Raw genomic sequence first — 17,126 nt, 5'->3', positions numbered from 1 at the left:
TGCGTCCTATCACCTAGTGCATCTAATCAACCATCACTCCACCGGTGTTCATCCAATCATCCTACTCGTCTAATCATCGGTGGCGTAAACAACTTACCGTAATCACCATTATCAACGTGGGTTCGGATTGGACCGGTTCGGGTTAACCGGTTAATGGGTACAACTGGTACACAGTACCCAAGACCAGCAACCCTCAATAATATGATCCCAACGAGGTTTTACCATGTCCGACACCCCAGACACGAAGAACTCGATCTGGCCACTGCGCTCTTTCATCCATTGCTCTGTCGTTGCCTCCGCTTCCTCGCTAAGTGCTGCTAACAGAGCTGTCACGCGCCGCTGAAATGCGTACATGCTGGATGTGGTGGCGCGCGTTGAAGACAATTGCATGATTCGAGCTTGTTCAGGCGTCATCTTGACTGTCTGGTGGACCTCTGTGAGTAGTGCGTGAAAGCGGGCGAACAGTGCTCGGTAGTGGGTTGCTTCTTGCATGCGCTTTTGTATCATCTTGAGCTGGTCAAACGCTCGGCAATACTCCACGTTGTCGCAGGTCTCCATGCGCGATTGCAGCTTCACCCACGCTTGATGCAGTTGGCCAAGCGCATAGTCATCAAAAGAGTCTGCTGGTTCGAGCTCAGGGTGGGAAATCTCGGAGCTCTCTTTGGCCGCCAGGCGCTCCAGTTCGTAGACGACAGATGATAAGGAGGCGCGCTTTTGAGGGTCTTGATAGCACATCGGAATAACGAAGGCGATGTCGCAGTCAGAGTCGGAATCTCCATCGTCTTGAACTTCCCTCTCTGGTACCCAAGCCAACTTCATCAGGCGCAGCTCTTTATAGCTCTCGTCGTCCTCATCGTCTTCTCCTCCCCATGGTGTATCCCCCTCCCTAGCTGCCATGATACACATCGCCAACGCGTACACATCCGACTTAAATGATGGCGGCCCCCCTCTCAAAACCTCAGGGCCTGCCAACGCATTGTTCCTCTAAAAACGTCAGAGGAAAGTTGCCCGGGCCTCGTCGTCGATCCACTCAGCGCAAAGTTCGACAGCTTCGCAATCCCATCGCTGCCGATCAAAATGTTGCTGCAACGAAGATCGCCGTGGACGATTCCGCGCTCATGAAGGTATTCGAGACCCAATGCCGCCTCGTACAGATACTTCCACAGTTTCGGGGGTTGGGTGTCTTCAAAGGAGTCGTTTTCTGAATACAGTTTGGCGTACTCCAACAGGGAGCCCTGACTTGCGTACTCGCATACAAAAATCTGCAAATGGGGTCCAGCCTGACACGCCCCGTAGATCTTGAGCACATTGGGGTGCCTTAGCCGCTGCCACCGACGCACTTCATCATTAAAGGACGAATGGGCCGCGTCTGGAATGAAGAGCTTGACCACCGCATCAGCATCGAGCCATTTGGCCTGGAAGTCGGCTCCGATACCACCGTTCGGACTGAAGACGGTCAGCTCGATCTCAGACGGGGGAACGCAGCAGGTAAGTCGATCATGAAAAAAGTTCATATCTCCGTTCGTATCATCGTCGATGAGAAATCGCGTTAGTATCCGCTGAGTGGCGTGGTATCCGCCATCGGCAGCGAGTCTGACAGCATTTGCTTCATCCTTGTTCTTGGCATTTACATCAACATCGAATCGCTCGACGACATATCGAGTCATACGAAGGTGGCTAATCCTCTCGGTTAAAGGCCCGGTGCCACCTGTGCTACCGCTATGGTCGCCTCACCAGTTCTGCGGATTGAGTGCGAGCATGTTGTTTGTTGGGCCCCGAAGACAAGCTCCTTGCAACCAGACTCGACTCGTGCAAGCCTCAGCACAAACGAAGGCTAGTTGTTCTCGCGGAGCTCGCTCTCAAACCGGAAGGTGTCAATGCAGTAAGTACGGCAATCCCAGCAAGAGCAAGCGGACCGATGGTTTCACATCGCTCATTGGAGCCGCTGAACTTGACCATCTTAACGCCGCGCAGTTCATAATCGAGCGGTGCCCGCTGCTTATTTGCCTTTGAGCTCAACCGCTGCAGTACCTTTGTTGAGCAATGCGGTGCCGCGTGAGCGTCCAGACACTTACACTTCCTTTCACGTACAGGCCATGGCAGCGCGAATCAACGTGACCATGCACTCGCAGCACACTCCAACGCACTCGTTAAAAATCCAAGTTACTGCATTGACAGAAAATTCTCTCAGCTCTTAAGCTGAGAGCACAGGCTGTTCGCAGAGTCGGTTCGCCAAATTTGTGAATGTTTTTTTATGAAAGAAACACTGGGTTTCACTATGGTCGCGATCGGAGCGCTTCATTTAGCTTCACTATGCTTTTCGCAATTTCTAACGTAAAAAACACCTGTGTGCAAGCACACCACATCGCGCTCACTTGCCCCCGCTATTGTTGGCGACTCGCATGGGACAGCGAAAAAAAATCTGTGACAGAATTGAGAAGCGTAGACTCGTGTCAACATTTCCCAGGTTAGGTACTCGATACTTTTGCCTACTTGAGCAGGCAACAACGGTACTTTCCCGCTCAAGTTCATGGGCTCCGCACTCAACATAGCGTCGCACCACCGAAATTTAACTTGAGCGGTAACGTGTGGTCGCGGAAACTTCCTTACTTAAGTTGCGTTGCCGACTCGTCAGCGGCCAATCAAAGGGGCGCGCAAATATGGATTCCGGGCTCACTTGAGCTAACTATGGTTTAGAAAGGTGAACCCATCCAAATAGAAATAAAAGCCATGCGACTGCGCGGAAAGCCAGCAGGTTTCCCTACTTTTGTTACGGCGACCCCTCATCACCGGGTGACAGTTTCAGGGCGCCCCTTCGAGTAAAAAACATCGGCATCTTGGTTTTTGTATGCGCGGGTGGTGTTTTTTACTCGGCCAATCAAAACATGGGCAGATACATTCGCGCGTGCCCGGTATCAGGAGCGAAAGAAGCAGCTACACGATAGAACTGGGGCGCGCTTCGCGTGGGGGTCTCTAAGCGGACCGAACAATTTTGTGTGTTTTGCTACTAAAACGGTTAGGACGCGCCGCGCCTCAGCGCCAGTCTGCACTTGTTACTGTTATTAACATTATCACCAATATTTTTGTGGGTACTATACATGAAACGATTCATATTACTACAAGAAACTTAAATTTTCATACTATTATAATTGATGTTGACCAGGGGTATGAATAAAAAAATTCAATATGAACATTGTCAATTAATATGACGAAAATATGTGTTATTGGCAAGCGCCATATTGAAATTTGTATTATTGGCTCGTACGATTTCAGGGAATTCAAAAACACAGTCAAGGCGCATGGAATTGAAATGTTTAATCAGTATAATAATTAGCTTTGGTTATCGTCATATTTAAATCATTATTACTGTCAAGCAATTTTACCAATTCAATATAATACTGAATTGGAGGGGCCCTGACGTTGACAACATCATGTTGCAATTGGTATTTATTGCAACTGCCACTGTCGCCTCCACTGCCATGCTACAGCTACTGCGGCTGCTACTGTCACTGCTACTGACACTGGCACTATCGCTGCTGCTCCTACTCCTACCTCATCACTACTTGTATTGCTATACTACTCATATTCCACTATTGTTAAAGATATTGCATTTGTTATGCTACCTGTGGCGCGCGTTACTGCTGGTCACAGGCACTATCTGCTTACCACTACTGCAACTACAGCTGGAGCAGCTGTACTACAGCTACTACAACTACTATTTCACTACTGTTAATGATGTCATAGTAATGTTGTCATTGATATTGCTTGTTCGTATCTGCTGCTATCGCTACTGCGACTGTTTATTATCTGCTGCCACTACCGCTACCGTTGTTATTTACGCTACAACTACGATCTCAGCATTGATAATGGCACTATAATGATATTGCTCCTGCTTTCTTTTTCATGCCTGAGAAAGACTGCCAAAATCTACTCCATACTGCATGGCTTGGTGCATAATATCACGGGGCATTTCATGGCTTGCTCAAACTAAATTTATAAGTAGATGCTATCTGAATATCGCCGTCCACCGTGGTGAAAACGACGCGATCCAAACATTATCGATGATCTTATCGTCCTCTAGACCCTTGTAAATCACTCTCCTCTTTTCCAAATAGTGTGTGTGACTTGTATTGCTGCGTAAGTAATATCAATATGACGTATTGTGTCTTTCACGTATTTTGGCGGGTGAGCTGTTAATTCAGGCGGAATTAGAGTCATAAAAGGGTGATCAACGCTTATTTAGTGCTAATTATGCCTAAGATTGTGAGCGCTTCCCCTAACATCCCCGATCAGCTAATCGACGGAGATACGAACAGAATGGCATGGATTGGCGGATAGGAAACCACCAATCGCTCTGTTTCCGCCTATTAATAACGAAGGCTGGATTAGCTTATTCCGCCTTGAGTCGGCCTCACCATCACCGCTCCTAATTCGGCCACGGAGGGACGACCCGGAATTAACTTGGGAATTAGCTAACTCGGGGCATAATTAAGGTCAATAACGGATTAGAGTTATGCCAGAATTATCACGGCAGAAGAAGTGAAAGGCACAATAATTTTAAATTTGTATATTGCTATTGAAATTGTTCGCCTGCGTCACGATCACTGCCAGCTACCACTGCAACTGCCCTACTGTCAATGCCACCGCTACTGCAACCGCTATTAGTTACTGACTTTGAAACTGATATTGTTATCGCTATTATTGTTACTATCTTTTTGTTGCTCACCCCACGATCAGGAAGAATACTGTCAAGGTCTACAGTACTCCATGGTGCGTGAGTTGTTGCAACCCGGTATAATGTCATCCAACGAGACTTCTTCGCGAGCCGCACCAAGTAAAATACCTCTATTTTTACGAACTACATCTGCAGTTTACACGTTACTGCAGTTATAAAGTACGCGGTGCCAATTGGCGCTAATTTCGCTGCGCCATGCGTTCATATTGCTTTACTTAGGTTCTTGCTGCAGCAAACATTACGCCCATCTAATCGAGCACTCTAAAGTGCACCACCATGGACTTGTCCGTCTATATCAATGTAGATACTGGTACTCAATATGATGCGACGTCCAGAAAACAGTCCGTCTATATCAATGTAGATACTGGTACTCAATATGATGCGACGTCCAGAAAACAACTGTGGTGCGACGTCCGGACACTGCATACACTACTGTCGCGCCATGCGCACTCCGTTTTGGATTCCGCAGCCTGCATGAGCCCCAACGTCGCACAGTACCACAGTATGCATCGTAATGGTGGGTGTGAATTAAACCGCACATGTTCTTTGCTGAATTAAGTTTTATTCCAAATCCAAAACCACGTCAAAAGCATCGATCCGGACGCTGCGCTGCTTTATACCGGTAATACCATGAGATTTTGGATACTCTAGTTCATATTAAAATGTACCGAATGTATTAAACTGATGGTCTGACAAGAAATGACGCTGGCTCTAAGCTATCCGCTTAGAGAATAGATTGGCCAAGCCAGTTTTCTCAAACTCGTTCGACTTTACTTTTGACATGCCTTTCTAACCAACACTAGACTATTAGGCATAATGTAAAGTCTCCCGTATTAGTGTGACTTGCATATTAGCGTGGCTTTATTATTGGTGTGGGTGCGTAATTACCGTAGCCCGCACCAATAGTGTAGACTGAGCCAGATTTCGGGTGGCGCAAATACCGTGGCCCACACTATTGACACTTTTTACTGTAACAGCTTAGTTTTAGTTTAGGGGGTGGCGTTCCTCAGCTAGCTTGCATGCAAGCCAACTAGCTGGCCGATTTAAGACCCACCACACCACTCCCGGGGTTGCCTCGCACGGATTCACTGCGAACCTGCTGCGAGGCATGCCTTCGGTGATCTAAGGACGTTGCCTTTTGCCCCAAACGTGTTCACGGAGAAGGTTGAAAAATAGCGCGTTCACAAGACCTTGTTCGCTTTTAGCGAGCTGAGAGATATCGTGCGCGAAAAGCCTCGTAGAGACTTGAGCAGCGCTACTGTCTAATGACGTCGTCTTGCAAAAAATCCAATATTATTGGTGAATAAAAACTGGTTTTCACGAAGACCCACTTCTCGCAATGCTGTCGAGGGCGCTGCAGCGTGAGCCGCGTAAGCAGGGGCGGAGCCAGGGCCAAAATGGGGGGGCGCATGCCCCCCCCATTTTTCGGCGAAGGCGTTTCGATTTTTTTAGATTATTTTTATTTAGACGGCACATGCATGAAGTTCACACTGTTCCTCCGTTTAGTTGATAATAACATGGAAGGAAAGAGGAAGCAGCCGGTAATCACGACCTTCTTTGTGAAGAAGCCCCGTCAAGAGCCCGAAGACTTTGACAAGGCCCGCAGTATTGAATCATATCCTGGGCTACGACCCCAACCTGTAACGCTGCGCGAAAAACAAGAGCAAGCAGCGTTGGAATGGGGTTCGCTCAACAAAATTCCTGATAGAGCCGAAGAATGTTCCGCTGGAGACTTTGTTAGGCGGGATCCTGCTCACAGACCACCAAATTTATTTTTCGTTAAGCAACTGATTGCCGATCCTCAGCTACTGCGTGACGTTATACAAACCTACGTTCGCCTTGGTCCTTACCAACCGCAACTCAAGCAATATCCGGCCCGTGACATCGGTGGATGCATGCGTGCTTTTCGGGCCCAGTGGTTTGAAAAACAATCATGGCTCGAATACGGACGCGGTGTATTGCTTATGCTGCTACCTCAGCCGAGAAGTAATGACGCAGCAAAGCGAGCTCACAGTGTATGCACAACCTACAACGGGCTATAGGAACTGGCAAAAGGCCACTACAAAAGACGGATTTGCAAAACATGTTGGGACAAAAACCAGCTCGAAGCACCACTCAGCTCTGATCGATTTCGACAATCGGAGATCCTGTCAGAATGACGTTGGTGTGGCTCTGAATTCTCAAAAGATTGGTGAACGACAACAAAACCGGGAGCGCCTGACTTTTATTCTGGAGATCTGCCTTCTCCTAGCAAAACAGGAAATTGCATTTCGGGGCAGCGACGAAAAGGTATACGAGCGGTTTAATTTTTATGTAAGAAATGATATCACTGGACTAACGTTTTTTTTCAATGCACACGATACGTCACGAAATATAGGCAATTTTCTTGAGATTGTTCGGTTCATGGCACAGCACGCGCCATCTTTTTCTCGCGCAATATTCTTAGCTGGGGAAAACGCTGTGTACACATCGCCACAAATTCAACGTGAACTGATCCAATGTGCGGCTGATGTTGTTCGAAAGCATATTATGGAGGTCGAGATTGCAGATGGATATTTTTGTGTTCTGGTGGATGAAGCAAGCTGCATGGCGAAGAAAGAGCCCATGGCTATCGTAATTCGTTTTGTGTGCGCTGCAACGGGGACTATTAGAGAAAGATTTTTTTGGAACTGTCCATGTTCGCGATACGAATGCGGAGACACTGTACGATGGTTTGATAACGCAGTTAGAGAAGTGGGGATTGCTTTTGGCGAACTGTAGAGGCCAGGGATATGATGGTGCGTCCAACATGTCGGGTGATATTACTGGCCTTCAGCGACGTCTACGCTCCCAGTGTTCTTACGCCTACTATGTTCACTGTTTCGCGCATCGACTTAATCTCGTCCTAGTTGCAGTGACTATGAACACGGTCTCGGTGGTGCAATGCTTCGACACCGTGCAAGGGATTCACACTACTGTAAGTGCTTCGTGTAAAAGGAAAGATCAACTTCTTGACGAAGCCGCTGTGGAATTGGAAAAAATGCTTGATCAAGGACATCTAGAATCTGGTAGTGGTTTAAATCAACCAACTTCTACCGAGGGTCTTAGCAAAACAAGGTGGAATTGCCACATTCGTGCGTTAAGAAAAGTCAAGATGCTTTGGGCCCCAATTACAAGTGTGTTAGAGCGTGTAGTGGTCAATGGTGTAAACCCCCACAAACGCGCTGAGGCGTCAGGAATTTTAGAGAAGATGTGGACTTTCGACTTCGTATTTCATATGGAGATTCTCACTGCAGTTTTGGGAAAAACAAATTGGCTGTCCTAATTTTTGCAGAAAGATGACGTCGATATCGTGTCAGCTGTGAATATGACGAAGCAGGTATCCAAAGAACTAAAATAAATGCTCGATGATAGTTCTATAACTGGGAACTCGCCAAGTTTTGAATCGATTTGGAACTCATCGGTCAATTTTTGCAAATCAATACAAGTTGACGACACCCCTCTCATTCCTGACAAAAATGACGTGTGGAAACGACGCGTAATGAGAAGTCGGGGGTGTGGCAGGGCTGGAATTCCAGGAGCGGACTCCTCCAGGGATGGTGTCCAGCCTACACAAGAAGCTCACTATCGTGACGAAGTATACAACTGTATCCTTCGTGACCTGATTTCTGAAATGGCTTCACGATTTAGTGGAGAAGTTCTTAGTCTCATGGAATTGTGCGGATCGCTCAGTCCACGTGATAATTTCAAGAATTGGAGCGCTACTAAAATTGTTGAGCTGGCTAAAACATTTTATCCCGATGATTTCACCGATGAGCTGGACGACCTTCGAGAAGAGGCCACTCGGTTTCGCAATTTGGCAAAAATCGACAAAAGGTTCCAAAAATTGAAGACAACGCAATAACTATGCATCCAACTTGTCGGGACCGATAACAACGAGCTGTTCCCGACCTTGCACCGAATTATTAACTTGGTGTGTGTGCTGCCTGTAACAACTGCTACTACGGAGAGGTCTTTCTCAGCCATGAAAAGAATTAAGACGCGGCTCAGAACAACAATGGGAGATCTTTGGATGTCAAATCTGATGGTTTTGGCTATCGAGCGTGATCTTACAAACAGCATCGACAAAGACTCGGTCCTCGAAAAGTTTAAAGCGATGACAAAAAGAAGAATCGAAATGTAGGTTGTGGATTTTACTTTAAAAAAAATCTATGCCCCCCATTTTTTTAAGGCTGGCTCCGCCTCTGCGCGTAAGGTGTGGCGCCTTAACACGCCGCCCTTCGCGTCGCTACGCGGTACCCAGGTAGCGAAGACGGGTTCTGTGCTGACCGCTCGCTGCTTCGGCCTGACGGGGTTAGAGGGATCGGACGCTGGCGCTTCGAGCCGAGAGGAGGCCAAGACTACGAGGGAGAAGCTGCATTGGAAAACTGTCGCGTGGGAGGAGAAGTTTCTGGCCGCACTGCGAGTTTACAAGGAGATGAACAGGGACACATTGGTGCCCCGCCCATTTATCGTTTCATCAGATGACACCCGCTGGCCGCGCGTAGCGTGGGGGTACGCACTCGGGAAGGCCGTTAATACCTTGCGCATTCGAGCTGGGAAGCACGAGATTTCGTCGCATATGGAGACTGAACTGAAGAAGCTGAACTTCGCTTACGATGCGTATCAATTCCAGTGGGACGAAATCATCATGCCGGCTCTGCGTCACTTCCACAAAGTTCACGGCCACACGGATGTCCCGTGTTGGTTTGTTGTCCCGGAAGGCGACGATGCGTGGCCACGGTTGTCGTGGAACTGGGCACTGGGAACTACGATTAAAAATATTCGACATTTGCAACACTACGCTCGACAAGTGGAGGACTCGAAGGACGAGCTCAAGGAGATCAAATTCTGCTTCGAGATAACGACGTTTGAGCGTGACTGGAATGAGAAGGTCCTCCCGGCACTGAAAGTGTACCGTCAGATACATCACCATTGCATCGTTGAGAGGACATTCGAGGTCCCTCGTGAATCACCGTGGCCCGAAGAAGCGTGGGGTATTCGTCTCGGGACGATCGTAAACCAGATTCGAATGGGAAAAAATTATGTGCAGTTTGCTGCTCGAGACGAGGACACACTGAGGGAAATAGGATTCGCGTGGGATCGTGATGCGGCCACTTGGAACGAACGTATCATTCCAGCGCTGCAAACCTATGTCGCAGAGTTCAGCACTTGTCGGGTGCCCTCGACGTTTGTTGTGCCTGCGGGCGAGCCTTGGCCACAGAGTGCTTGAAACACACCGCTTGGTATGCAAGTGTACCATATGAGACAGAGCGGGTGTTTCTTCCCTTTTATCGGACGCGAAGTCGACCGTTTGAAAGATTCGGGATTCAGCTTCGAGCTGGGGCGCCGAGCATGGGAGAAGCGAGTTGCTCCGTTGTTGGAGATATACAGGACCATTTTTTGTGACAGAGCCGTCCCGCACGATTTCGTGGTTCCGTCTGAGGCTCCGTGGTCAGAGAATATGTGGGGGGGGGGGTAAAAAGCCAAACTCAGCTAAAACACGCCACGCCGCAATATATCCATGTAATATACCAGCATCCTGTGCAGAAGCAACGAGGAAAGTAGTAACTATGATGAAGTTGAACCTAAAACCCAGCAAAATTCGACTGGTAGGTTTTTGAGTTTAAACCCGGGGAAAACCTAATGGTTAACCCCTTTTAAAACCAAATTGCCAGCTCTGTCTGCTGGAAGGGCAGGGACGTGGAAACTAAGTGCTCTTTGTGCTGTGGGGAATAACACCTTCGGTTAGATGATGATGGTGCTGAGCATACTGCTCAGTATACTGCTCAGCACCATCATCAGTGTGTGCCCCCCCCCCCCCACCATTTCAGCGCCATCACTGATCCATCGGGCCATCAATCGATGTATGGATTGCAAGACTACCGGCCAAGTGCTGCTATGTGACCAAGGAACATGGCAGCTCAGACACACACATCCCACAATTCGAATTCTTCTCGACTGCGCAGAACCTCAACACTCCTACGATCTACCAACATGAAGCCGAGCCAGTTTATCTTCACGCTTTTCATCGCTGCCGTGCTTGAATCGGCCTGTGCCATTGGCTCAGACTATCAAGCCGAGGCTGCCGTCGAGGTACCTGCGAGAGACGCCATCCAGCCGCTGAACGCGCTCCGGCGCATCCAAATCACCTCCGAGCTGTCGGAACCAGAGTCTGCGGGCTCAGCTTCTTGGGGCGAGTTGTCTGGCGCGGAGCCTACAGGCTCAGCTTCTGCAACCGGCAACTCGGCATCTGCTTCCACCTCGACGGCTGAAACGGAAGCTCCGACGACGATCATGGTGCTGCTGCCCGACAACCTTGCACCAAGTTACTCTGGTTCCGGTAGTGTCATGTTCTTCGATGGATCCGTCGGTGATGATGACAAAAAGGCGAGCAAGTCGGCCAGCTCCGACAGTGCCGCTGACAAAACATCCAACGCGGCTTCGGGGCGCAACTTCGGGGTAGCGGTGATGTTGACTGCCTCCACGATCCTGTCCGCTCTTCTGCTCGCGTAAGAGGGGCAACGGAGTGCTCCAAGGCGCGACAAAAGCCTGAAATCTCCGAAAGTCTACATGTAGAAAACAATTGAATGTATCAGCCAATATGCGTGCAACACAAATTCCTCGTTATTCGGCTTGGCATGACTGCTGTACATGGTCTCTGGCGAGGAACACTCTCGCTTATCCTGCTGCTTTGTGGTCCGTATAAATGAAGAGCAACAGCGTTGCCGCCGTGAGAGCACTCGCCATCCGGGATGGACCATCCCTAATTCGGTGTGACTCGCGTTTGTTAACAGAATCACAACAACTAGCAACAAGCGAGAGCTCCTGTTGCTCCAGCTCCTTCACTGACTCTTCTTATAAGTTCTGTACATACCTATGGTATGCAGCTTTTTTAAATCTTCAAAAAGCTCGTGAGCGTGGGGTTGCCGCGCTGTTTCCTGTCATCGTATACACAGGTGCTGCCGCGCGCCGCTGAAGATTGGACGCATGTATAACGTGTCCGTGGTCACAGTGTGCTCGTCCACGATGGTGGTGCGCACGCAGGTTCCCTGCTGCCAGAGCGAAAGGCTCATCTTGCCCCACTTGTGCTCGCTGCCTGGTGCGATGCTGACGTAGCCGTCGTTGATGAGGTTGTCGTTGATAGGTTCACCTGGGCGTGTTCGTAGCGAGTAATGCGGGGGCGAAAGAGGTCGTTGATCATGGACGATCTTAGTTTTGAGGTGCTGCGCGGTTAGCCTGGCAGAGAGATTAGCGAGTTTCGCCGCACTTGGTTTTGCTTGGTCTGGACGTGTCGATGTTTGACCGCCCGACGGGATCGTTATGATGAACCTCTGCATAGCTTACTGTAAGCGCGAAGTATCGAGAAGTCTCTGAAATAATCCGACAATACCTCCAAACCCACGAAACTCAGGATGGAGCTTCTTTCTCGAGGCGCTCGGTGGATTTCTGCTTTCTTTTCAAGGACATTATTGTTGAAGCTAGACCCCGAGGGGGGCCGTGAATTGCTCGCCCCTGGTAGGTCAAGCAAACATGGTCCAGACTGGAGTGATATTGACCTTGGTGTCTCAGTGTGTTTGTATTTTTGACGGCGCCAGCAAGGTGGCATCAAATGACGCAACTCAACGCCAGCGGCCGCCTCGGTCTCTTCGACTTCCGACGGTGTATCCTCTCTTCGATAATTGAAGGCATGGCCGCGCGTGGTGTGCAGACGAGACTCGGCGCTTCCTACATGATCAATGATATGTTGGCCGCGACAGGATGTATCCGTCCAGCTTACGCCTGACGCGGGCCTTGGAGTCGCTCAATCAAGCTTGGGTGCACCCAATGGGTGGATATACTGTCCGGCATTGTGCCCTGTCTGAAGGAAAGACGCCTTCGAGGCTCTTGCTGACGTGCCTCGGAAGGGGGGGGCGAAGTGAGACTCTTGGCCGCAGGATGGGAGCCCCAGTCACTCTCCAATTTGACGCGAACCAAGAAGGCCGATGCGGGACAGCCAGTTGGTTAGCGCTGCTGGAGCGGGCGATCTCGCGCGAGTTGACAAGTTGGCCCAGCGCTCGACGCCACTCAACAAGGAGGCAGCCGTGAGGAGGGCTGCGTCCGAGGGGCATTTGGAGGTGGCCCAGCTCCTCGCTGAACAACACGGCGCCAACGTGAACGCCACGGGCTACTACGGGAACACGGCCCTAATGATGGCCGCTCTCTATGGCCACTTAGACCTCGTGCAGTTTCTCGCTGGGCAACATGGCGCCGACGTGGATGCCAAGGATAACGACGGGTATACGGCGATGATGCTGGCCGCAAGGAACGGCCGCACTGAGGTCGTACGATCCCTGGCGGGCCAACATGGTGCTGATGTCAACGCCAAGGACAATTATGGATGCACGGCGCAAATGGGAGCGGCTCGCTATGACCACGGGGACACCGTGCGGCTGCTCACCGATCACCATGACGCTGACGTGGGTACCCAGGACAATGACGGATACACGGCACTCAGGAGGGCATTGGAAAATGGGAATATGGACATCATGCACTTCCTCACCCGTGAATATGACGCTAGAACGCATCATTCCAAGGACGGCCGTGACTGTGCGGCGCTGGTCAGTGCCGCCGGAAATGGCTGCGTGGGCATCATGCGGTTCCTCCTTGATGAATATGGCACTGACGCGAACGCAAAGGACGATGACGGAGGCACGGCGCTGATCAGGGCGGCTGAAAACGGCCACATGGACGTCGTCCAGTTTCTCTGTGATGAAGGTGGCGCTGACGTGAACGTTGAGGACAACTGTGGAAACACAGCGCTGGCCAGAGCCGCCGGGAACGGCCACGAGGACATCGTGCGCTTCCTGGCTGATCGACACGGAGCTGACGTGAATACCACCGACAAGTACGGGCGCACAGTGCTAATGATGGCAGCAAGAAGCGGTCATGAAAACGTCGTGCGATTCCTCGTCGACCAATGTGGCGCTGACGTGCACGCCAAGACCGAGTACGGATTCACTCCGCTAATGATGGCCGCCAAGTATCTCAACATCGTGCGGTTGTTTGTTGATGAGCATGGGGCTGACGTGAATGCCGAAGCAAGGGACGGATGCACAGCAGTAATAAAGGCTGCTGAAAGCGGCTGCATTGACATCGTGCGGTTCCTCGCCGAACATGACGCGGTTTTGCATGTCAAGGACGACAGTGGATGCACGGCGCTAACCAAGGCTGCTGCAAACGGCCACATGGACGTCGTACACTTCCTCGCTGATCAGCACGATGCTGACGTTAATGTCAAGACCGAAGACGGATCCACGGCTCTGTCCAGGGCCGCTGAAAACGGTCATATGGGCGTCGTGCGAATCCTCGCTGGTAAATGTGGCGCTGATGTGAATGCCAAGACCAAAGACGGATCCACCGCACTAATGAAGGCTTTACAAAACAACCACATGAATGTCGTGCGGGTGCTCGCTGATCAATATGCCGCTGACGTGAATGCCGAAACCAAGGATGGATCCACTGCGCTGATGGGAGCTGCCAAAAATGGCAACATGGATATGGCAAAGTTTTTTGTCAATGAACATGACGCCGATTTACACGCCAAGGACGGCTGTGATCGCACAGCGCTGATCAGGGCTGCTGATAAGGGCCACACGGATATGGTACGCTTCCTAGCTGGTGACCATGGCGCTGACTCGAACGCAAAGGACAATCGTGGATGCACAGCGTTGATGAGGGCTGCCAAAAACGGCCACGAGGACATCGTACGGTGCCTCGCGGAGGAATATGACGCTGATATACATGCCAACGACAATGACGGGAACACAGCACTCATGATGGCTGCAGGACACGGGCATTTTGGTATAGTACGGTTCCTCGCTGATCAGCATGGCGTTGACGTGAATGCCAAGACCAATGACGGCTGCACGGCTCTGCTGGAAGCTGCTGAAAACGGCTACACCGACATCGTGCGATTTCTCGCTGTTGAATGTGGCGCTGACGTCAACGCCAGGGCCAGGCACGGATACACAGCGTTGATCAGGGCCGCTATGAACGACCACGTGGATGTCGTACAAATACTCGCTAAGCATGGGGCTGACGTAAATGCCAAGACGAACTTCGGATACACTGCGGTGATGCTTGCTGCTAAAAACGGTTGCATGGATCTCGTACAATTCCTCGCCGATGAACACGGCGCTGACGTGCATGCCAAGACCAACGACGGATACACCGCGCTGACGAGAGCTGCTGAAAATGGCTACATGGACATCGTAAAGTTTATCGCGGGTGAACACGACGCTGACGTGAATGCCGGGACCACGGAGGGCTACACAGCTCTAATCAAGGCCGCGGCAAAGGGCCACATGGACGTCGTCCGAATCCTTGCCGATCGACACGGTGCTGACATTAATGCCAAGACCAAGGACGGGGTCATGGCTCTGTCCAAGGCCGCTGAAAATGGTCACGTTAGTATCGTACGATTTCTCGCTGACGAACATGACGCTGATGTGAACGCCAAGGATAACCCTGGATGCACAGCGCTAATGAGGGGCGCTGAACATGGCCACATCAGCGTAGTACAGCAGCTCGCTGGTCAGCATGGCGCTGACGTCGATGCCAAGTCCAAGGACGGGCACACGGCGCTCAGTATGGCCGCCGAAGCCGGCAACATGGACGTCGTGAAGTGCCTCGCAGATGAATACGATGCTAATGTGCATGCCAAGGACGAACGGGGATGCACAGTGCTGGCGAGAGCCGCTAGAAATGGCCAGATGGATATAGCGCGGTTCCTCACTGCTCAACATGACGCTGACGTGAATGCCAAGGACAATGATGGACGCACAGTGTTGATTTGGGCCGCTGAAAGCGGCCACATAGACTTCGTGCGGTTCCTTACTTGCGAGCATGGCGTTGACGTGAATGCCACGGACAATCATGGATACACCGCTCTAATGATGGCCGCGTACAAAGGCCACATGGGCATCGTGCGCTTTCTCGCGGAACATCACGCGGACTTGGCCGTCCATGCCGACGATGGGCGCTCGGCACTCACGGAAGCTGCTGTAAATGGCAACATGGAGCTTTTGCAGTTCATCGTGGGGGGAGATTGGTGTGATGTGAATGCCAGCGACAATGGCGGGCGAACGGCGCTAATGTGGGCAAGTGGCAACGGCAACATTGACGCCGTGCGATATCTTGCTGACCACTGTAGTGCAGACGTGGATACGAAGAGCAATGACGGATACACGGCGCTGATGCTGGCAGCTGAAAAGGGCACCATTGACGTTGTACAGTACCTAGCTGGTCAATGTGGTGCCGACGTGGGTGGCAAGAACCGTGATGGTTACACGGCGCTGATGTGGGTCGCTGAAAAGGGCGACATTGACGGAGTACAATTTCTCGCTGGACAATGTGGCGCCGACGTGAACGAAAGGAGTCATTTCGGGTGCACAGCGTTGATGCAAGCTGCTAGAAACGGCCGTCAGGAAGTCGTGCGGTACCTAGTTGAGCAATGCGATGCCGACGTAAACGCCCAGGATCTACACGGAACGACCGCTGTCCGACTTGCTGCTGATGGTGGCTACGATGCCATTAAGCGGATACTAACACCTTTGCTGTCGCACACTGAGGGGCCGGATTGCAATGATACAACTACAGTCGACAACGCCAGGTTCCTGAATGCCGGCCGTCGCCTAAGCTGTTTGATTCCCGCGTCTGAGATTGAGCTGACGGTCTTCCGTCAGAACGGAAGCATCGAGGGTGACTTCCAGGCCAAATGGCTTGACGCCAAAGCGGTCGTCAAACTCTTCATTCCAGATACATCTCACTCGTCATTCGACGACGAAGTGCGTCTGTGGCAGCGTTTGCGGCATCCCAATGTGCTCAAGATGTATGGGGCGTGCCAGGCTGGTCCCCATTTGCAGTTTTTCGTATGTGAGTACGCCAACCAAGGCTCCCTGTTGGAGTACGTGAAATTGTTCTCTGAATACACCCAGCCCCCGCTGATGTGGAAGTACCTGCACGAGGCAGCATTGGGTCTTGAGTATCTCCATGAGCGGGGGATCGTTCATGGTGATCTTCGTTGCAGCAACATTGTGATTGGCAGCGATGGAATGGCGAAGCTGTCGAATTTTTCTCTGAGCGGATTTACGAAGAGGCTTGAGCAACTTTCCTCCGACGTTTTTAGAGGAACAATGCGTTGGCAGGCTCCAGAGATTTTAAGAGGGGAGCCTCCATCGTTTAAGTCGGATGTGTACTCATTGGGAATATGCCTTATCGAGTGTTTGGGCAAGGAGATACCTTGGGGCGAGGTGGAAGATGAGAGGGTGCGCAGATTTAAGCTGAGGTGGACACCTGAAACGGGCGAAATAAACTCGGATTCGGACGAGGA

The 17,126-nt window shown here is 50.9% G+C and overlaps 5 protein-coding genes across 5 annotated transcripts; 3 read left to right on the top strand and 2 right to left on the bottom strand.

Moving 5' to 3' along the window:
* Nucleotides 1-403: 403 nt before the first annotated feature.
* Nucleotides 404-1,667, bottom strand: PHYSODRAFT_298741 (hypothetical protein; the record flags this gene model as incomplete). Its single annotated transcript, XM_009525171.1, has 3 exons — nt 404-434; nt 464-984; nt 1,341-1,667. 3 exons carry the CDS (start codon nt 1,665-1,667, stop codon nt 404-406), a joined length of 879 nt encoding a protein of 292 aa, XP_009523466.1.
* Nucleotides 1,668-9,134: 7,467 nt separating this feature from the next.
* PHYSODRAFT_496727 (hypothetical protein) lies at nt 9,135-9,986 on the top strand (the record flags this gene model as incomplete). The annotated part of the gene is made up of 1 exon (XM_009525170.1): nt 9,135-9,986. A coding segment is annotated over one exon (852 nt), but the record flags the coding sequence as incomplete, so codon positions are not given.
* Nucleotides 9,987-10,750: 764 nt separating this feature from the next.
* PHYSODRAFT_494015 (hypothetical protein) lies at nt 10,751-11,269 on the top strand (the record flags this gene model as incomplete). Its single annotated transcript, XM_009525169.1, has 1 exon — nt 10,751-11,269. One exon carries the CDS (start codon nt 10,751-10,753, stop codon nt 11,267-11,269), a length of 519 nt encoding a protein of 172 aa, XP_009523464.1.
* A 2,050-nt stretch (nt 11,270-13,319) lies between these two features.
* On the bottom strand, nt 13,320-14,618 carry PHYSODRAFT_496073 (hypothetical protein; the record flags this gene model as incomplete). Its single annotated transcript, XM_009525168.1, has 3 exons — nt 13,320-13,656; nt 13,786-13,953; nt 14,431-14,618. Coding segments are annotated over 3 exons (693 nt in total), but the record flags the coding sequence as incomplete, so codon positions are not given.
* A 655-nt stretch (nt 14,619-15,273) lies between these two features.
* On the top strand, nt 15,274-15,966 carry PHYSODRAFT_382717 (hypothetical protein; the record flags this gene model as incomplete). Its single annotated transcript, XM_009525167.1, has 2 exons — nt 15,274-15,720; nt 15,817-15,966. Coding segments are annotated over 2 exons (597 nt in total), but the record flags the coding sequence as incomplete, so codon positions are not given.
* Nucleotides 15,967-17,126: the final 1,160 nt, after the last annotated feature.

Source organism: Phytophthora sojae (genome assembly GCF_000149755.1).
Source record: "Phytophthora sojae unplaced genomic scaffold PHYSOscaffold_3, whole genome shotgun sequence".
NCBI lineage: Eukaryota > Oomycota > Peronosporomycetes > Peronosporales > Peronosporaceae > Phytophthora > Phytophthora sojae.
This window is presented reverse-complemented; position numbering and strand designations above follow the sequence as displayed.